The sequence below is a fragment of the Branchiostoma belcheri genome, unplaced genomic scaffold, assembly GCF_001625305.1.
Source record: "Branchiostoma belcheri isolate BF01 breed outbred unplaced genomic scaffold, Haploidv18h27 scaffold22, whole genome shotgun sequence".
In the NCBI taxonomy this organism is placed as follows: Eukaryota; Metazoa; Chordata; class Leptocardii; order Amphioxiformes; family Branchiostomatidae; genus Branchiostoma; species Branchiostoma belcheri.
In genome coordinates this window covers 2,655,500-2,676,494 of record NW_017803713.1, presented here as the reverse complement: position 1 = coordinate 2,676,494, position 20,995 = coordinate 2,655,500, and the positions used below count along the sequence as shown (strand labels likewise).

Below are 20,995 nucleotides of genomic sequence, written 5' to 3'. Positions count from 1 at the left end.
AATACCAAACTCTACGGAGCTGCTGCAGGTAGCCCCGCCTCACCAGGGTTCATTGACTACGCCCCCGTCTTGACTCAGCTGCTCGTGACTTCCGCTTCGCCCCGAAAGTCCACCAGAAGAGGTAGTTTCGCTCTCCGTGTGTGGATCGCCAGACGCCGTCTTCTGCTTCAGTGCCTTCTTCTCGCCCTAACGACCCAGAACCTCTCAAGATGGCGTACCCTGGTTTTGGAGGAATGCAGGCCCCAGTTGTGAACCCGGTAGGTTAATTTTTGGTAACTCCAGCTGGTACCATGGGACATAGCTATAAGGCCAGCTAACGGTAACGTTACATATAACGTATTCTGGTAACGTTATACCTTGGTTTTTCCTTAGTATTGTTGTATAGTTAACTTAAAACGTAGCAGTGATATAGCATAGTTGTGATGTAACGTTAATATGTTACACATTTTGAAGACTGCAGAGCCTTTATGACTATGGCAAAGCTCCTTGGGCAAATTTATTATGATTTCATCACATTAATGCATTGTAAGCATTTAACCTCTCCCACAAATTGCCAATGCTTGCAGCTAATATTGATCTTGACTTTATTAACACTGGTTACAGTATTAAAGGAGGATGCTGGGGTGGGGCATTTAATATACAAATGTATGTTGTTACTTTGAACAAGGTAACATGTAACGTTAGGGAAAATGGTAGAAGTGACCAGTTTGCAATTGATAAATTTTGTCCCAACATTATGCAACTGACATGAAAATCATCTCCTTGAAAGATATATCCAGAAAGTTAGTCTGTTCATTGCCATGAGTTGTTATTATGCGAGGAGGCATAACGAGAATATATTACACGTGGCATTACAAGTTTGGCACTGTGTTGCCAGGTTTCCAATGTATACACTGGCATTTAAACATCCACGCCAAAATTGATTAAAACTCCATTTAGAATTAACAGCCTGATGATGTGCAAAGCAGAGCACAACATAATAGAAACGTTTTCACAGGGCCACATTCGGAGGCTCTCGAATTTCAGTTCAGTTCTGGATGGTGCATGTTCGACCAAAAAGGGAGGGACACTCAGGCAGCAAGGGCTGGGCCTGGACTTTACCCTCATGTTCACACGATACGTTAACCATTACAGTTTTATTTAAAGTTGGAGAGTTAACATTTATTCAATTAAGATTATTCAGATATGTAACGCTTTTAGTCTAATGTTGAGAACTAGAAGCTGAGATTAAGCCTCAAGTAATTATTTCATATTTTGGACATATGTATTTACAGAAGATCTGCCTTGTGCAGGTGTAGTGCTGTAAAAAAAGGTTGGAACTTAGCTATAGGCTACTGTAATGCAAAAAGATTGGATATCCACAGGACTCCAAATGACCTGAGTAATCATCAAGAATATCTAAAAGCAAAAAGGGTTGAAATTTGTCCAGTGGAATATGGCTGATAGACCATGGTTCAACAGAACTGTAGAACTGATGCCAGGTTACACATGGACATGTGACAATGTGCTGAAACTTGCTGATACAGGGAAAGTCACCCAGTCATGTATACTTGTTAAAGTCCTTTTGGAATTGGTTCAAGCAGTAATCAATACAATTTTAAATACACAGATGTGCTCAAGGGATGGGGATTTAACATATAAGTTTTCATTTTTCTTAGAAACTGAAACAATCTCTTATACACCCCTAATAAGTTCTCTGGTTGGTCAGCAGTTTACATGTATGCTGTGGCTGAACACTTTGTCTATCCAAGTATATTAACCTAAAGGTCCAGGCTCTATCAACAGTACAAAATGTACAATTTTGTGGTCTTATCCAGGGAATCCCGTACATTGGAGAGATCCAGGGAGGACTGCAGCCTGGGAAGATGATCACTATCCAGGGGTTTGTGATACCTGGTGCCGACAGGTGGGTACTGGGTGATGGGTGGGATGTTACACTGTAGTGGACAAAATAACAGTATACTAGCTGAAAATATATGTCCATTGTGCACCTGGTATGTTTGCTGTGTAAAATAGAGACCCCCAAGTCTGTATCTTACCTGATTTCTGTGTTTCCACCCATTTTGTTTGTAGGATATAGTCATTTCTCATCCATTTATCCACTTTGTTGTCAGTCCTTGTCTATTGTCTTGGACACCAAATTAAATTTGAGCTCAACTTACACATGATATAGCCATTGTGTTGTGTTCCCCTTTTATTTGACACTTCTTCTTTTTCCCCATGTTCCACCTTGTGCTGTTCTGTTTCCCTTTATTCCCTGTCACTTTACCAGCAAGTAAGTTAACTCCTTTTCTATAAACAGGTACAGTGCATGAGATGTGTTTACACAGTGGATTACTTTCAAAACATTTTGTATGCAGATCTGTACCATGATATGAACTTCAGTTTAGCAATTTCCAAATTCCTTCTTTTGTGCCAGTTTTGGTGTAAATGCTTCGTCCCTTATAATTTTCTGCCTAATTATATAAAGTCATTCCATCCAGTAATAAAGATGCAAAAAATCAGTCTTCAAATCAGGTTCATTTCTGTCTCTCTTGCTATTCTTACTTCTTCTGAAATACATGTATAAGCCAACTGTCACAAATTCCTGCAGAGTGTTGTTATTAAAATGACAAGGTATAGTACTGTAGTCAGATGAAAGTTTTTCCCCCATGCCAGTGTCATTCATTACTGTAGGTGTCATTTTCTATTTGTGTTGTGAGTCATGATTTATGCATGATTGTATTACAAACCAACTGTACATGAAGTTTTTGTATTCCCATAGAAAACGTGGATGGCTTGGTATAACTTATGAAGAGTGTGGGTATGATATGCAACATCACACAGTTTGGGTGATACGCTGCTGGTGATGGTGGTTTCAAAGAAAATTAAAGATATCAAAAATGTGATGCTAGTTCTATAAAACTTTAAAGCATACCTGACTTTACATATGGGTACTCTTACAAACTCTCCAGGAATTCCTATTTTGAAATGTTCCTTTTTGCCACCAATTGCAGCACTATACTTGTATAGTGTATCAATGTACCCCCAATTCTAAGATGGTCAGACACTGAATAGATTACCTTGTATCAGCAACTACAAATACATGTAATTGGTAATTGTCAGTGAAATCCTCACCAGATGACATTATTTCTGTCTGACTGTTCCTGTGTGTTTCCCTGTGGCAGGTTCCATGTGAACCTGCAGTGTGGTGCCAGCACCCAGCCCCGTGCCGACATCGCCATGCACTTCAACCCGCGGGTGATGGCGGGCGTCGTGGTGCGGAACTGTCTGCAGAACCAGGCCTGGGGCGGCGAGGAGAAGCAGCACGGACCTTTCCCCTTTGCCATGGGGCAGAACTTTGAGATGATCATCCTCACCGAGCCAGACAAGTTCAAGGTAGCCACTCAATGGCAGACAACATCTATGATTTTATACAGGAACACTAGAAAGTGAATGTATCTGACAGGTGATGATGATATGGTATGTGTGAACAGCCAACTCACAGAGTATGGCAAGTCTACTACTAGTAGTGCATTCAGTTCTTTTGTTGACGAGCTTTCCTTGCCCTACTCTTTGCCTTGGTGGCAGCTTTTCTCTCTGTTTGAAATTTTGCTGATGTGGATCAGCTGTTACCAGGTACTGCAGTCACGGCAGAGAGGGCATGAGAGGGTAGTGAAACTAAGCCTGTAGTATTATGATACACCTGTTCCTCATTCTTCACTTCTGACTGCAGGTCGCAGTGAATGGCCAACACTTCATCGAGTTCCGCCACCGCATCCCGTTCCAGCGGGTCAACACGCTGGCTATCGATGGGAAGGTACAGATCCAGGCCATCCGCTTTGACTCAGGCATGGTAAGAACTAACGACATTTAACTTGACTTTAGTTTTGCCTCAAGGGTGGAGCCATTCTGTGGAATAATTACAATCATCATTCTGTGATTTTGATATGTGACCTTTTGCTGTGCAAGATTTGCTTTGTTTTATGCGACATTGGTATTTCTTTATTAACTTTTGATACAGTCTGTTGACATTGTTTTAAAAACCATTCTGATGTCAGTAAAATGAAATCTAAACCTGAGATGTATTGTTTCCAGCCGGGTGCCCCCCAGGCCCAGAAAGGAGGAGCTCCAGTCTTCAACCCTGTAAGTACATGTATCTCCTACTGACTCTGCAGCAGCCTTTTAGCCTTCAGTATGCACAGTCATTTACCTGTGACATTTGCTCTCCTAGCCCCCACAACTTGGCCATATTGGAGTTTTAATTTGCAGAATGTAAAACTTTACATGAATCAGTTTCCTATATGGTTGTGGCTACATTAAATGTGACTTTCAGTATACTGCAAGATAGCATTTGAAAGAAATTCATTTATCAGATAATAATAAACATGTCAATATCTAAATCTTATCAACTGTGATATTATAAAGTTTGACTATACACTGCAGTGTTGTGTTTTTTGTGATATGATTGAAAATGAAGTCTTGTTAGCCTCAGAGTCTGTTATTTATTCGTAATCCACAAAATACACTCAATAAAACTATTTCTCTTAATCCATGTCTCCTGAGAATGCCCAGTCTTGTTATGGCCATGAACAAGTGCATGACTTGTAGGGAAAAGTTGTTCATAATTAGAATCATAGAGTAATGCACCGTATATTTTTGAAAGGTTTGCTTGACATACCCTTGATAGGGGAAAAGGTAAAAAGCTGTTTTTTGTCCATTTTGTATGATATCTTGTGTGATTTTTGTTATGTGATTTGACAATGGATGTGTATGCCATACAAAAGTGTGGAGCATTTTGATTGGCCAACATTGGAACTGTGCATGGCAATGTTCATCACACCTTCAGCATGGACCATTTTCATTTTTCATCCTACATCTATGGTGAGTTTTGTTTGTTTGTGTTTATTTTTGAGGTAAAACACTGTAGCAATAGTTAGCTGTCTGTTATCATAATGGCAAGTCTTTAAGGTCAAAAGTAGGTTTTCAGTCATATTTTCATTTTGCCATATGTTGTATTAACTTTATGTTCAGGACCAATCAATGTATATATGGCCTATATCACATGACTTTTCATCAAAGCAGTCTGTCAGGAATAATCATAATTGTAAACAACTGTTTGCTGACAAACAACTGTTCTTCTTCATGTTCTTATATTTTGCATGTCCAACATTTACTTCCAGGATGACCCAGCATATGCACCACCAATGTTTGGTGACTACCCCCCTCCAGTGGGTGACTACCCCCCTCCAGTGGGTGACTACCCCCCTCCCGTGGGAGATGAAAGATACCCTCCTCCAGTCTAACTGCTCCAAAAACAAGTTGTGGCTGAAAGACTTTGATTATGTTTGATTCTGTAGGGTATCTTTAGTCTCTGTGTTATGTATGTAGTCATTGATGCCTTTTAGCATCTATTAGGACTTTGTAATTAAATAAATAAGAAGAAAATTTGTCATAACTATTGTACTAGTATCTTAGTTGACTAGTTATGTTATCTGGTTTGATTAACAGGTACTGTTTTGTGCCTGCAATTTAGCCTTGTTGCTGCTTAGAGAATGATATGAACATGCCAGTTACCTGAGAGTTAATCAATAAACTATTGTATTGCATGAACTAGTACTGTAGCACAACTGTTGTGATAGCTAAGCAGGAGTTGTCATTTTAGTTGAACCCTATACGTATCATTTTATACTTTTGCACTGACATTCAGCTTGTAGTGAGTATCTCAGCAGGAAAATTTACTCAAGTCAAGAAGAAGATGTGTACAAGTATGCAAGGCATTAATGCGCTAATAAAACAACTACTTGCTGTAAAATTGGTAGAAATCAAAACCAAAGAAGGAACTTGCTATTGAGAAGTAGGAAAGAAGAATCAGGGCCACAGGGCATCTCTACCTCCTGATTTGTTATGCCCATGAATGTGTACTGTCAGGCATGGTACTTAATGCAACTGTTATAACAGTAATAAGTTACAATATTGGTAGTGCTTAGTTGAGGTAAAAAATGTGCATTATGTACACTTCACATATGCTGAGATCATGTCCACAATTAACTTTTTTAAAATCAATATTCAATTATGATATATTACAATTTTGTATCAGTCTTCAAACATCTTTGGGAGACCTAACTTGAAAATCATCATAGAATCTCACACTGTTTGACATGTAATGTATAAACTGTCAAATAAAGCACTATTATCGCACAACATGTTTTCCTTGATGATTATGTAAGTCATTGTTTTAGGAAATATACACATTCTTTTGATTCTCAATTCTCTAAAATCTTCTGTTTTGCCAAAAAAAAGGATTAGCCAAATATATATTCAAGACTAATTTTTTCTCAATCTTGAAAAAGTATCACTTTTAATTTTCCTTTGAATACAAGTCACTAGTACGAGGGAGATCCACTGCTGGCTGTAGAAATCAAAAAGTTTGCTGAAAAGTAGGAGAAAGACATGGATTTGGGAAGGTCTGGGTTCTCGGAATGTTGCTGACCACGGTGAAAAATCAGCAGACCAACCCAGAGTACAGCTGTAAGACCTGTGGGGTTAAGGATAGAACAATTACAATGCTGTGGTGCTGTGATGACAGAATGATGAACTAAATGTACTGAAATAAGAAATATGTTGCTTCCTACCAAGGACATTCTGATAGAACGTCCTTGTTCCTACATATCAGTGGTCCATAATTGATTACAGGGAATCAGCTCTCCTGTCCATTTGATGCCCTCGTTGATTGGTGGTGATTGACTGTTATAATCAATTGATCTTCACAGTTTCCACAAGTACCAGGCAGTTTAGCAGCCCCCCCTGCACCAATGGTACCCCCTGGGCCAATGGCACCCCCTGGGCCAATGGCACCCCCTGCACCAATGGTACCCCCTGCGCCAATGGCACGCCCTGGTGCACACCCCAGCAGCGGACCCCACGCCTTGGTTTGTGAACTATGAGTGTTGTGTGTGTAGAGTAGGGTGTTAGGGTTATAGTCTTAGAGAGTGCTTGAGGCTTCTGCATGACAGAATGGCTTGTTTGAGACTTACATTAATGAGGAGATATGGTAAATAAGCCTATTCTACCCGTATCACATGCATAGCTTGCCCACTAACTATTCTCTGAGTACCTACCCTATGATAATCAAAAAAGGTAGCTGTCAGCAGATCATTGTGCCTCACTTTTGCATCCACATTTAGGACATAGCAAACATTGGTCAGAGTTATGAAAATAATGACAGCTGGCATCTTGCAAAAGCCACATTTGATGGCCATTGGAATACAGGTCTCATAGAGCAGCAGCCATGACACTAAGTAGCTCATAACAGATGGGAGTACATGTATAAGGATTCATTACAGTATAGACTTAGTTTACTAATATCTAACACATCATGCATGGTGTCTGTTGCTTCTGTAGTGCATGTGGCTGTTGGAGAATATAAACACTGTGGACCCTAGTTACTTGAAATCAAGGATTGGCATTCAAGATTATGAAGACAGCCAAGATCAGAAGAAAGTGAAACTAATACTGCACCATCTCTCTCACACACAAATATTCGAGAAACAACCACTTAGACTGGCATGCACTGGAAACATGGTCATGGATCACTTTTCTTTCTCACCACTTAAATCTGTTATACCACTGAATAGAAGTAGCAGTGTTGAAGTAGTGTATATGTATGTCCTTGCATGTACTGATGTGTGATGTTTGTGTTTCAGCAAGTGCCGTACATTGGATCCATTGCCGGAGGGATGTACCCTGGCAGGATGGTGATCATCAATGGTACGGTCCACCCTGGTGCACCTGACAGGTGGGTCCAACTTGCTCATTTACTTTGAAATCATCATACATCAACAAGATTCAACTTTCAAATCATCAACCCAGAATCGGGGTGTCTTTTGATGTGCATGTAATAATTTTCTGCCTGATGTTAAACATACTTTGACAGTTGCTTGGTTTAGTGCAGAATAAAATGTGACTGTATGACCTATGACCAAAACTCTTGAATTACACCAGATGATCTGCATTTCTAGCCAACTTTTGCCTACAAGATAGACAACCAGCTGTTGAAGGTTGAAAGGCTTTGAAAGTGGCATTTTAGCTGTCACCTATGATACGAATGCTACTTCTTCAGGCCAGTTTCTACAGACCAACTCTGGTGTTTCATTAAATGGCCAATTCTTTCCCCCAGGTTCCACTTCAACCTGCAGTGTGGTGCCAGTACCGCTCCACGTGCTGACATCGCCCTGCAGTTCAACCCCAGGTTTGCTGCCCGTGCCGTGGTCCGCAACTCCCTCATCAACAACGGGTGGGGCGGGGAGGAAAAGGACACGCCCTACTTCCCCTTCATGCCAGGCCAGCCGTTTGAGGTAAACCAGAAACAGCTCCCAAACTTTGTGATTGGCCAGAAGCTCAAACTTTCACCCTTATAATCGGAGCTTTGTCATTTTCCTGTTCCAAACCAAATTTATCCTTCAAAATGTAGCTTTGTGATTGGCTTGTCCCTGACCAGTTAGAAGTATTAAATCTAATTAAAATGGTTTCTTTGTAATTAGCCTGTTTTAATCAATGAGGTACATGAACTGTCATCCTGTGCCTCCTTCTTCTCTGTCTATGATAAAACTTTGATGTACATGTCATACATTCCTCTTCCAGTTGATGGTGCTGTGTCAGCAGGACAGCTTCAAGGTTGCTGTGAATGGCCAGCACTTCACCGAGTTCCGCCATCGCATCCAGCCCCTGACCCGTGTGGACACACTGGTTGTTGAAGGCAAGGTTAGCCTGCAGCAGATCCGCTTCACATAAGAAGTGGTGAGTATGAATAATGAAGAACTATTAAAACACAGTCTGCCATAGACTTTCCTGTACCCCCAGATTTTATCGCTCATCTCTGCAATTCCATGCTCACCTCCTGGTATGACTAGAATAATTCAAATCTTTTTTTGGATTAGACAAGCCAATTGTGTGACTATTTGGTCCCATGTCAATAACTGTCCTATCAATTATCTTCCCGTAGGAGTGCACAGAGCAATACACCTCCAGCATACACCACTTGCCTTACTGGATATCAGGGCTCTGTTGGCTAGAAGATCAATGGCTACATCTCCTGTCAGGTGCAGGTCTAGGATGATGAGCAGTGAAAATTAGATGGTCAATGGCACTAATTCTCAGTTTTAAATCTCTGCAGTATTTCTGTAGTTTCTGCAGTAATAGTTCATTATCAATTTGTATCAGGAGAAAATTAGCATAAGTAGAAGTCTAGTGGACAAATATGTTTTTTGTCCAGATCAAACATGAATTTAAGGTGACAACATAAGAGAAATGATAAGATTATATGAGACTCTTAATGATTTTATCATATTAACCAGGACAAAAGCCAGTATAGGAATTCAAATGCTGACATATAACTAGTTACAGTTTACTCTGCAGATTCAGAACCTCAATAACATATAGTGAAGGATTTGAGGTTCTGATGAATTTGTTAAGAAAAAGAATTGTTAACTAGAAAGGCCGAAATTTGCTTGGGAGCAAATACAGCATATTTCAGTCCATCTCCCTCCCACGCAAAAGTGGACTATTCCAAACTTACCCCAGTGCAAAACTGGCAAAGGTTCTCAAATAAATGAATTAAACAGTAGCTATATGAGAACAAAGATGCAACAACAAATACTTTGAATCTCGAAAGCTTTACTAATCTTATTACAGGTATGCAAAAACTAACAATGATGAGATTTGATACATTTTGAAGGTCTTAGGCACATAAAATTGAATGTGTGAGTCATTACGCACCACTTAGGTGCAATGTGACCTCAGGTAACCCCAATGGAACACGTGTTCCATGGATGGAACCGGCCATTCTTTAGATAGAACATGGAACGGGTATAGCACTTTTGGCCCTTTTTTTGCTGAAAATAGCCATTTAAGTCCCTCAAATGAGTCATTTGGAAGTGGTGTATGCCAAATATGTGACTGCTATTCTGTAGACACATGTTCAAGGTACCCTTATACCGAATTTCAGATCATTTGGTTGTAAAACCAGGGCTCAGGATCCAAAAATCCATTTTTTGGCGAAAAATGCCCCAAAAAACCTTCATAAAAATTTTTCAAAGGCATGTATCAAAAAAATGAAAAAAACGCCTGGGGGTATTGGCCCACTCTACCTCCATGCCAAATTTCAAGTCATTTGGCTGAATGATGGCGGAGTTGAATCCCTCTGACTGTGTGGCAGGAGAAGGAGAAGGAGGAGAAGAAGAAACATCAGAGAACACAATATATTTCATCCATACCATAGTGTGGACTGAAATATAAAAAGTGCCAAAATATGATTTATGTTCGCACCATGAATGTAATTTGTACACAAAAGAGGGAGATTGCTATGTGAGATTTATCATACTGAATGGCAATGAGACTGAAATTCTTAATTTTTAATGTTTTTCATTGCACAAATACAATGCACTATCAAAGCATGATTATATATTTCACCAAATATATATTTTCTATTGTGAGATAATTGTAAGGCAGGCAGGCAGGAGATAAGCTGGCTTTCAAATTATATAAACATATCTGGAGAATATTAGATTTCACTCACTCTTCAACTATTAAAGGGACCAATGATAATCTGTTTCACTGTGTTTATTGTTTTATTGCATTAATGAAATTAGCAATTAGAGTAGATCTTGCTATTTATATATTACAATTTTTATTTGCAAAATCATGCAATTAAGCTAATTGCATTTACAGAGTCTAGATACTATATAATTGCACGATCTCAGTAAATCGTATAAAATGTGGGTGAATAAGGCACACAATACCAGCCCTACCACGTGTGTAAATGTGGAGTGTGCTTGCAATTGTTGGAACGTTTTGCCTTTCCACAATGGCATCTTTATATCCATTTGTGTAACCAAGCAGATCGTTATCCAATCTGAGCGGATGAATTGGAACTGAATTTACAACAGGTGGTTTTCCCCATGCATGTAACGCTATATCTGTCCGTGACGACACGGTACTTTCCAGCCCTCCCGCTGCGCCATGACAGGTACCATGACGTGTAAAGGTGGAAGGTTAGCGCCTCGCTCTCGGACCTACCGTCTGGAAAGTCCCGTGTGTAAAGTACACATTAACAACGCTGCAATAAGTTATGTGGCGTTTTATTCCTCGAAAACTGACTTTATACGACATGCATCATTAATTTGGCATGAAACTGAGTTCTCCAAGTTGAAGCTGAGGGTAGGCTGATGTGTGGCGATGGCGACAGGTGGACAGGAAGTCAGCGGGTGCGAGGAGAGTCCCGAAGACTCGAACCCGTGCGCGGAAGTGCTACGTGACCAGAGGGAAGAGCTTGTCCAAAGGATCGATCCTGGCGTGTTGGTGCCCCGCTTACAAGACATCTTGACGTCTGATGAGGAAAAACAACTTCTCGATGCATCGGAGACGGAGAAGAGGGCGGGTGGTTCTGGAGAAAACCATGTCAAAGTTGAGGTATTGCATACAATCGTCCGCTTCGCCTCATCGAATCCAACCGTCTTTCACGGTCTGACAAAGGTTCTTCGACAACCAGAAATCGGTCTTGGCGATGTCGCTACTAGACTGGAAAGTGACTTCAACAGACGACAACAAGGTATTAAGATTCTTCGCTCTGTCGTTCTGTAGAAGTCACTGAGTGCAACAACTAATCATAAGCCAACACACAGAATCATGTCAGTATGACGTTGTCACGGAGGTTTTCATTGAACCTCGAGCTCCTTGCTCATGCATTTTTGGCATTGGTATTGAATAAAATATGATGCATTGTATTTGACACTACACTCATTCGTTTATTTGAGTAGTCTCTAATGTCTTCCTTTGTAATATGAAGTTTGGATAGTTTCGGCAAGGAGGTATTTAACCTCCTTGGTTTCGGGTACGTCACCGAAACCGGGGCCATTATGAGGTCATAGGGAAGGGGATTTCCCGTGCCTTACACGAACCAATAGCGAAGCTTGTTATCGAAACTTAACGCGCCAAAATACCCATTCGGTTCTAATGGGGATCCCCGCTTCAGTTTCTGGTGTTATAAGGGTATAAATTCAACTCAATTTCAGAAAAGCCACACAACTTTCAAACCACTCATACCGGGAAACCAACGAGACTGTTTATTACCTTTCTAATTTCCAGCCCAGGCCAGCGGGCGAAATATGCCGGACTCCAGCAACCAGGCTCCCGAACACGGGGGTGAGTATGTTCGTACGGATGACTCCTGATTGTTTCACGCACGTAGACCCTAATGCCTAGTGCCAAGAGGTCCGTTGTTTACTACAATCACCATCTTACTACAATATCTACAATATACATTGCTGTAATATCATCAGTTGTAAAGGTTAACATCATTTGGCGAACGTACGATGAGGTCGCGAAACTATACTTTGAAATCGCTTGCTGATGCCTTTTTACCCAACTGAGCTTTACCCCGACTAACCTCGATATTATGACCTCCAACACTGACTACAGGTGGTACTACAGCTTCACCGATCACACTTCAGGTCATCAACAATTACCACACCACAGTGAAGACTACTAACGTCAGTGTCAGTGGCAGCAAAAACGTCGTGGTGGGGGATCAAAACTCCATGCAGGTATCCGAGGGTACAATACCTGACATGGATGAAGACTACACGGCAGAGGAACAGGACTATACGGCGGAGAAGGAGTGCCAGGACAGAGGGTACTCGGGCCAACCAGGAGACACCAGGGTGGGGCAGGTCGACGATGACGTCATCATCATGGAACAGTATGAAGAAGAAGGTACCATATTCTTGGGTCAGATATTTTGGTTGATAGATCTTTTCTTCTTATCCCTCTTATATCTTTTACATGCTCTTTTATATAGATTTGCCAATATATATATATATATGTTATATATATATAAGCATATACTACACATGAATGAATCAACATTCATTTATCTCGTTAACCGCTCTGTGCTTCTTACAGATGAAGTGACCGAACATAAACGCGTCGTAAGTACAGCTGCGGGAGACTGGACTGAGCCGAAGCGTGTGGACAGTGGAGAAGACTGGGGTACTAGCCCCAAGGAACCGCGCGGCGCTGATCGCACACGGGAGAAAACACTTACCGTGGAAGGCCTGGACAGGGACACCGGGAAAGTACCTAAAGGAAAACAAGGTTAATGCTAGAGCTTGAATGCTGAAAACAAAACCATTAAACGCCAAAAAGCAGTTACTCAAGCAACTGGATATGATTTTGAAAACGTCAGACGTTTCAGCTGGTATCAGCTAGTAACGTCTGACGTTTTCAAAATCATATCCAGTTGCTTGAGTAACTGCTTTTTGGCGTATCGTATTACCTGGATGTCTAACTTTCATCGACAAAACCATTAAAGCTATCAAAGTCCTTCAAATTCACTTTCTCCCAGCTGACCTGTTTCGTTTAAGAACTGAACTAAATGATAATTGCAACGTCTATAGTAAAAGGAAAATAAAAGGAAATGTAATAACTTTCAGGGACTGGACAAACAGACGACTGCACTGATCCAAAGGAACTGCGATCTGAGCTTGACACAGATGTGGTTGCAGACTGCGCACCCGCGGCTTCATCGAGAGCTGCTACAAATGAAACGAGGTATACATGTATGCATTTTCAGTAACTACATTAAGTGTAAAAATAACTGTATCTGTAGATGGCACAACAAGGAAAACATTATTGACTTGTCTAGGTGAGTACTGCAACCTTCCTTGAATGACCAATCACTAGATATTGACTTTACAGGGAGAGCCGACACGAAACGTTGACTCTGCGTAACTACCAAAAGGAGTTGGCAGAACCAGCGATCCAAGGGAAGAACACCATCGTGTGCGCTCCAACCGGCAGTGGTAAGACTCATGTCGCCATGTCCATCATCAAACAGCACCTGGACAAGCGCCTCTTCTTTCAGCGTGACGCCCAAAAGGTCAACGTTGCGAAAGTCCTGGTCCTCACGCCAGAAGTCACCATCTTGGACCAGCACTACAGGACCTTCTGCAGGTACCTGCCGCTCTTCCGCACAGGCAAGCGCAGCGGGTCGTACGTGACAAAAAGGCCGTTTGAGGATGTCGTGGAGTCCAATGACATCACCGTGGCAACTCCAGAAATCCTGCTGAATGCGCTCCGCGACAAGACTGTGAACATCACAGACTTTTCCCTCATCGTGTTCGACGAGTGCCACCACACTAGGAAGGATGCCCCCTACAACAAGATCATGGCGGAGTATCTGAAGATCAAGCTACACGACCCCCAGGCAAGCCTTCCTCAGATAGTTGGCCTGTCCGCGAGTCCAGGCGCAGGAGGAAAGCCAGATCTTCCAGGTGCTGAAAAGCACCTGGAGGTCCTCATCGCTAGCTTGGATGCAGCGGTCTTCAAAACGGTGGAGGATCCAGAGAACATCAAAGAGTTGGAGGAGAAGGTGAACACGCCGAGCAAGCACACACTGGTAACCGGCTCCCGGCCAGACGACCCCTTCAGGGACATAGTGGAGGGGATGATGAAAGCGATCGAGGATCAGCTGCCGCGGGACCTACAGCTACAGTACGGCGGGCTGAGGGGAGTACAGGAGTACCAGTCTGCTGTGGACCTGGTGAAGAAGCAGGCAACAGAGGAGAGGAACACGGATGTGGTACAACAGTGTGACCATCTGCTGAATTACAACAAGGGTAAGTAAGAGTAGGAAACATATGCCCGGGCAAACAGGTCGAGATTTGTCCTTGCCTAACGTAATGGTATTGTGTTCAAAAACACGTGCCAACAAAGCAAGATGTTATTTGCCTGCGATGTGTGTTCTACAATGTCACAATTCAAATAAACTTTCAAATGCACATTGTTTCTTTATTTCAGCCTTACAGATGAACAACACAGCACGTATGAAGGATGCTATGGGCATCCTGACAGATTTCTATGATGAGCTGAAAGGAAGGCACAGGATTTCAGCTGCGGAAAAGAAACTGCTCGATCGCTTCAATGGTTAGGAACGCTTTGAATAGAATGAAAGAATTGTACTGATAGTGTTAACATAAAAAAAAGTTGGTTCAATTGTTCGTGTAGGTCAGAAATTGCATTTTCTTTCTACCACTTATAGATATTAAAGCTGTCACTAGGGGTGTTGTAATAAGTGTTTCCTTTTTTTTTAAACAGCAAAAAGAAAGCAACTTCTTGAAGTCAGCCAGGAGGAGGAGAATTACCCCAACCCAAAACTTGTGGAACTGGAGAAGGAAATTCTGAAGACCAGAGTAGAGTTTGAGGATGAATTGAGAGGTATGTAAAACATTTTCCATTGTAACATTACATCATACATATCATCAATTGTAATAAAATGATTGCTAGATAAAAGAAATTTGAATTGATGACAGTACGATTACTGTAAAAGCATACACTGGTTTTTGTTTTAAAATTACACATTACTTTGTTCTTCTTCCATCTCAATTTTAACAGCAGACTGTAATTCCTTTCCTATCACCATCAGGCATTCTCTTCGTGAAGACCCGTGCCCTGACCCAGGCCATGACCAGCTGGGTGCGGGAGACACCTGCAATCAGGTTCCTGAACCCCGGGGTCCTGACGGGATCGTCCGGAGAGGACGTCGGCAGACTGACACACGGCCAGCAGGTCGGCGTCATCAAGAAGTTCAACGATGGGGTCCACAAGCTGCTCATCGCCACAAGTATAGGTAAGATGAAAACCTTTCTGAAATTTGTTTTCTCGCCTTTGTTGTCGGTAGCTGTGCAATCTTTTGTCTTGGATATTTGTAAAGACATTTAAGATTTTGAACGACTCTGAAATGTTAGGTTAGCAGACTATTCATTTTGTGAATTGAGATTGTCATTTATTTTGTCATTTATTTATAACAGGAGTTTATCGTAGTCGAACACATAACTGATACTTGTAGGTTTGAGACTCAAGTTATATTGACGTACATGATGGTTCATGTTATATATATTTGACCCAATGTTTACAGCTGAGGAAGGTCTGGACATCCGGGACTGCAACATGGTCATCAAGTACAACTATGCAACCAATGAGATCGCCATGGTCCAGGCACGCGGACGCGCACGCGCGGCAGAGGGGAAGGAGCTTGTGATTGCTGACCTGCATATTGCTGAGAAAGACAGGTAAAACACGCATGCGTATCAGCGTTTGTAACATGCTACATGCTTTAGGTGGGCCGGGTCATCCTTCATCGTCTGATTTCTTAAACAGAGAGGAGGACATTTTGTGATTTAAATTCTAATAGCACTATACAGGAGCAATTCCAACATTTAGACGCTAACTAGTATAGCATAGCAAAAAGAGGCACAAATGACCATCAACTTATCATTGTAAAGTTTGAAGAAAATTTATCAGAGAAAGTTTGTCTAAAATGCTGCACGTATGAAACATCTCACCTACACGAGATTGTTCGTTCTTAAGCTATGACCTGCGGCATGTGTATAAATTGGAAACAAATTTACATGTCAGTTCCATATGATAATCTGCCAAAATTTTTATTTAGGGTGAACGCCCTTACAGTGGGAGTTTCCGAGAAGGCCATTAAGAATATCCAACGTCAACTACACAGCGGCGACCTCCAGCAGAAAGTCAGGAAACTGCAGCTAGACATGGTTAAAGATAGGGAAGAAAAGGGAAAGCAACAGGAGATTAAAAAGGGGATGTATAGGGCTTCTGAAATAAAGCTTTGCTGCAAGGGGTGCCCTGAGGACGAAATGATCTGTTTCGGGAGCGAGTTGAGGTTGTTAGATCGTCACAACCATATCTACCCCTCTCGCCAATGGGATAAAGTAGAGTTCAGGGAGCACACTGACAAAAAGAAGAAAGATTTGGGGATCCACAAAGTCTACTGCCAGAAATGTGGTTTCGACTTTGGCAACACCTACAAGGGTTATCCCTGCCTGAAAATTGCCAGCTTTAACATCTTCCTTCCCGGTGGGGATATGGTTACTAAGAAGAAGTGGAAAGACGTACCGTTTGAACTGGACGATATGTCGGTCGTCTAAACTTGTCATGGGTGTTATACGCTATATAATACAGCACACTTGTGATAGATCTGTTTTCTTCGGAAACCATCTATTGGAGTTTCTCACCTTCCAAATTCTTTTACTGGTCGCATATGACCTTTTATGGAGATATTCAAATCAACCAATTATGCTACTTGTATTAAGAAACATCTTGGTACTAGAGCTGTGTACCGGTACGCAGTACCGATACTGTACCGGAAAAATTGATTAGGTACAGGTCCAAAATACCTAATCCCTCAGTACCGGTACTGTACCTAAACAATTTCACACCAATTTTATGCCTATTTGTGACCTCAAATGTTTAAATAGCTGGTTAACAATGGGTGCCTGTGTAAGGACAGTGTGTTCATGAAAACAAAAACATCTTAGTTTTGCCTATATTTTATCTGAGCATTCGCCATAAACAAAGAATAAACCTTAACTATCAAGTTTATTTATGTTTTGTTGTTATTGAAGGAGTTCAGAAGAGCATATAAATTGGTCGAATTGTTCAGGTACAGGTTCAGGTCCGGACCTGTACCTAAACCTGTGTACCTGTACCTGTACCTAAAATTTGTTTAGGTACACAGCTCTACTTGGTACTGATTCAATTTAATCATTCATTTTGCTGGATGTATTGACTATTCATTGACATGTTTTGGTGTATAAAATCATAGGTTTTTAAAAGAAACGATTGTACTTAACAGCAAGGTAATATGTCCCGAAGGATCAATTTGATACCAAATGAGATTACTAATAAGTCACCTAGTCTCACGAATGTACATGCGGTTTGACTGCTCCTCAAATAAAGTCGTCGAATGTTGTTTGTTCTGTAAATTTGCGTAAACCAGATGGAGATCTTAACATTTCTGGCATGAAAGTGCTCTGAGCATATATTGAGTTGATAATACTACTTTACAGGTTGTAAACAAATCCGTGGAAAACATTAAAATCCTTTCTGGGTCCAAGTGACTCCCAAAAGGGCTGATTGACCTGATTGTTTGTTCCCTGTATATAAGGATTGTGTTTCAGTTTTGCATCTGTTACTCGATGTAATTGTTCTTCGTTTGCTGCCCATACCGATACGCGGTAACGTTTCTTGGCAGTTGTTTTTCGTCCTACGTGCCCTCGTGGCTCGCGAAGGCACACGTGTTGGCGGCGCCGTTTCACCCGTGACCTCGCCTCTTTTCGGGTGGATGTTGGATAAAGTGTGAGGCGTCTGGTTGGAACTGGTGCCTTCGCAGTTCGCTCCTAACAGTTGGAATGATATAGAAAAGCAACATTACATGATTTTGCATAGGATCAACCGAAGACTGTCTTGAAAGGGACACATATTTAGTCTTCAGTATCCAATCAAAAGGTTGTGAAAGTGAAAACCTTTTACATGGCATCATATGTTTCAGAGCAACAGAAAGTTCCAGATAAAGTGAGTTATGAAAATGTCTATGTACCTTTAGTGGGTAAATCTGACGACGGTGGTTGCCTGTTGGCAAACTTCAAGACGTCATAAGAAGAAGGAAAGATGATTACGGGTGTGGCTACAACAAATTTCGGCAACGTTCGATAAGCCTCTCTCCAATCCTTCCATGAAGACCTGTTGGTTTCCTTCTTTGTACGGTACTCTCTGATGTAATTTGCCGACTCTTCGTGATATTTGAAGGACAGCTGATTTTGCAGCCCCTCTGTAGCTGTTCCGACACCTTTCTCCTTTGTTATTTCTGAATCAAAACCATTCCTGTTCACACACGGCGTTGCTGCCCAACCTGCTAGACGTGACCGCGTTTCAGAACGACAGCAAAAACATTCCCATTGCTCGCTGGCACTGTTTCCCGTGTCGAAGCCGTCCATGTAGGTGGCCCGTTCGTGATGACAGACTTTTTCCATCAAACAGAGGGTCGACCCTTGTGTTGCCATTCAAAAGTTTCTTTAGTATGCTTCAGACATTCTGCAGATCAAACCCCTGCTCGCTAAGAAGGCAATCACTCGTGCTGTACCCTCTCCGATCAGGGGCGTCATAGTGGAGGTCTGAAAGTCACCATGGCGAGCCAAAACACTGCAATTAGAGTATTCGTACGGCTGCACATAGCAGCGCAACAGGTGGATTGTTCCCTTGTTAGACCCGGCGGTATTCCTGATTGCATTTCACTGCGTACTGTTCCCGTGACGGCTGGGATTCTGGTCTCCCAGGCAACATGGGCCTAGCGACGACATAGGGTAAATGTCGCGCTTGATTCTCTTGCGTTAAATTCGACTCGCACACACACAAAAAATAATTTTCACTGATTGGATGCGAAATGAGTGTCACTAGCTCTTGTGTTTGTAACCCGTAAAATGTCCCGATCTAAGACATACTTGCTGGAAGTAAATGCCCAAATATTCAAGATGCTTGTAAGGCGGAAATGCCTGGGGGTGAAATTTGGAAGTACGAGTATATTTCATTCGATTCTCACGGAGGTTTGGTGGATTTGATGGATGGAAGTCAAGATAGGGGTTACAGATGTTCTATAACTGTATTACTTCATCTGTGAAACATAGGCCATCCACGTTTAAAGCGTTCAAGTACCCAACAGTAAAAACCGCACATGGTTTGGTCCAGATTTATGGGACAAGAATGTCTGTTTATTGCGTTTTATAGTGTTTTTTCCACTTCTATTCTCAAAGGGATCACAAAGATAATCTGAATTGTCATGCACCTGCAATTTACTACATTGGTGTATTTGAATCAGCACGTTGTTTTCGTATCAGTTCGCAGTGCAGTGCTTTGCACTGATTCTTATTAATACTCACAAAAATCTGTATAAACATTGGTATCAAAATGGCAAAACAATTGTAAGGAACTATCATACTGAATAGATGGGAAATTTCTATGTTTGTCCTTGTGTCTTTCCTCCTCAGTAATAAACACTCTTACAGCCAGTCAGGGAATATATGTCCTTGAAAGTCAGGTACTGTGGTCGCCATCTTGGTGGGAAGATGACGTCACTTGGAGCTTCGCTCTGGGTGCTTTGGCGACCAGAAGCTCTGGCGGTCTGGGATCGGGACGAGGGTGTGGCAGATAACCGCTCCCCACCTGCGTAGTGCATACCTATGTTAGAAAGGGTCAGAACGGGAGATGAGTGGAAACGCTGGTGGATTTACCAATGAGAACTTGTGCACAGATTAAATCATCTCTCAGGAAAGACTTAGTTTTCTCACAACTTTCACACACAGGATTCGTCTTCAACAATTCATGACTCACTAGCTAACGCCATGATCCAACTTATCCGGGTAAGCATAGATTATATATATAACGGGGGCACTAAAGCCCTAAATTGTGGTCTTACCTTTCGGAAAATTCCTCTTAGCAAAACTTTCCGTCTTCTGTATGACCTCCCTGATTGGGTGTTTATTGTGTTGGCCGTGACTTGGCACAGACAGTTGTGGTGAGGAAGGCGTGGGTTCCTCGGAGAACACCTGAAATGTAATGATGTTCGGAGGTAGAAACTGCGTCCTCTTTACCCGGGATCCGGACCTGGGAGTCCTGCACACTTCTATCACCCTGGGTTTCATCCTCACCGATGGCGTAGTGACCCGCACTAGTTCCGTAGCAGAACCCTGCCGACTGGCCCGGTATTCCTCGATGTACTTATGTGTGTCCTGGTGATGCACGAACGGCTTTGAGCCAGGCGGCAGCTCCTGCCTCCCGCCTTGAGAGTATGCGGCAGAACGTCTTCTCATTTGTCTCGGTGCGACGGAACTCTTCCTCCGAGTGGAGTGTCGGTGGCGTCGCTTCCCCCTCTCATCGCACCAGCCACACAGCACACTGGAGCCGGGACGGGCGCACACGCACGGCGACGGCTCCAGATCTAACTCGGAGTCAAGGTGACGTCCCGTGTCCATCTCATGTGACGAGTACTTGTAACCCGATAACTGGATGTTCTGACAGCAAGAGGAGAGTTGAAATGTCACAAATGTTGGTTACAACTACTGTCGGCTTCCTCACACCGCCAAACCTACAGGGAATAAGC

General features: G+C 42.2%; 3 protein-coding genes across 9 annotated transcripts; 2 read left to right on the top strand and 1 right to left on the bottom strand.

Annotated features, from left to right (window-relative positions):
* The first annotated feature begins 78 nt into the window (after nucleotides 1-78).
* LOC109470202 (galectin-9-like) lies at nucleotides 79-9,462 on the top strand. Of its 5 annotated transcripts, XM_019769029.1 has the most exons (12): nucleotides 79-257; nucleotides 1,818-1,906; nucleotides 2,765-2,803; nucleotides 3,168-3,378; nucleotides 3,716-3,835; nucleotides 4,078-4,125; nucleotides 6,753-6,820; nucleotides 6,875-6,911; nucleotides 7,686-7,777; nucleotides 8,159-8,336; nucleotides 8,623-8,778; nucleotides 8,984-9,462. In XM_019769029.1, exons 1-11 carry the CDS (start codon nucleotides 210-212, stop codon nucleotides 8,770-8,772), a joined length of 1,080 nt encoding a protein of 359 aa, XP_019624588.1. In that variant the 5' UTR covers nucleotides 79-209; the 3' UTR covers nucleotides 8,773-8,778; nucleotides 8,984-9,462. The 5 variants fall into 5 exon arrangements, with proteins under 5 accessions (XP_019624588.1, XP_019624589.1, XP_019624590.1 ...); XM_019769030.1 differs by lacking the exon at nucleotides 2,765-2,803 and having other exon boundaries at nucleotides 3,165-3,378; XM_019769028.1 differs by lacking the exon at nucleotides 2,765-2,803 and having other exon boundaries at nucleotides 80-257; nucleotides 6,753-6,911.
* Nucleotides 9,463-11,029: 1,567 nt separating this feature from the next.
* On the top strand, nucleotides 11,030-19,052 carry LOC109470177 (probable ATP-dependent RNA helicase DHX58). 2 transcript variants are annotated; one of them, XM_019768983.1, is made up of 12 exons: nucleotides 11,030-11,587; nucleotides 12,124-12,180; nucleotides 12,457-12,750; nucleotides 12,940-13,131; nucleotides 13,470-13,587; nucleotides 13,735-14,654; nucleotides 14,836-14,961; nucleotides 15,133-15,252; nucleotides 15,461-15,664; nucleotides 15,953-16,106; nucleotides 16,487-16,704; nucleotides 18,677-19,052. In XM_019768983.1, exons 1-12 carry the CDS (start codon nucleotides 11,215-11,217, stop codon nucleotides 18,838-18,840), a joined length of 2,940 nt encoding a protein of 979 aa, XP_019624542.1. In that variant the 5' UTR covers nucleotides 11,030-11,214; the 3' UTR covers nucleotides 18,841-19,052. The 2 variants fall into 2 exon arrangements, 1 of the variants encoding a protein (XP_019624542.1); XR_002140235.1 differs by lacking the exon at nucleotides 18,677-19,052 and adding an exon at nucleotides 17,588-17,980 and having other exon boundaries at nucleotides 11,038-11,587; nucleotides 16,487-17,163.
* A 552-nt stretch (nucleotides 19,053-19,604) lies between these two features.
* LOC109470218 lies at nucleotides 19,605-20,964 on the bottom strand. 2 transcript variants are annotated; one of them, XM_019769060.1, is made up of 2 exons: nucleotides 20,312-20,964; nucleotides 19,605-20,073 (listed from the first exon to the last, which is right to left on the bottom strand). In XM_019769060.1, exons 1-2 carry the CDS (start codon nucleotides 20,865-20,867, stop codon nucleotides 19,880-19,882), a joined length of 750 nt encoding a protein of 249 aa, XP_019624619.1. In that variant the 5' UTR covers nucleotides 20,868-20,964; the 3' UTR covers nucleotides 19,605-19,879. The 2 variants fall into 2 exon arrangements, with proteins under 2 accessions (XP_019624619.1, XP_019624620.1); XM_019769061.1 differs by having other exon boundaries at nucleotides 19,605-20,058.
* Between the last annotated feature and the right edge of the window lie 31 nt (nucleotides 20,965-20,995).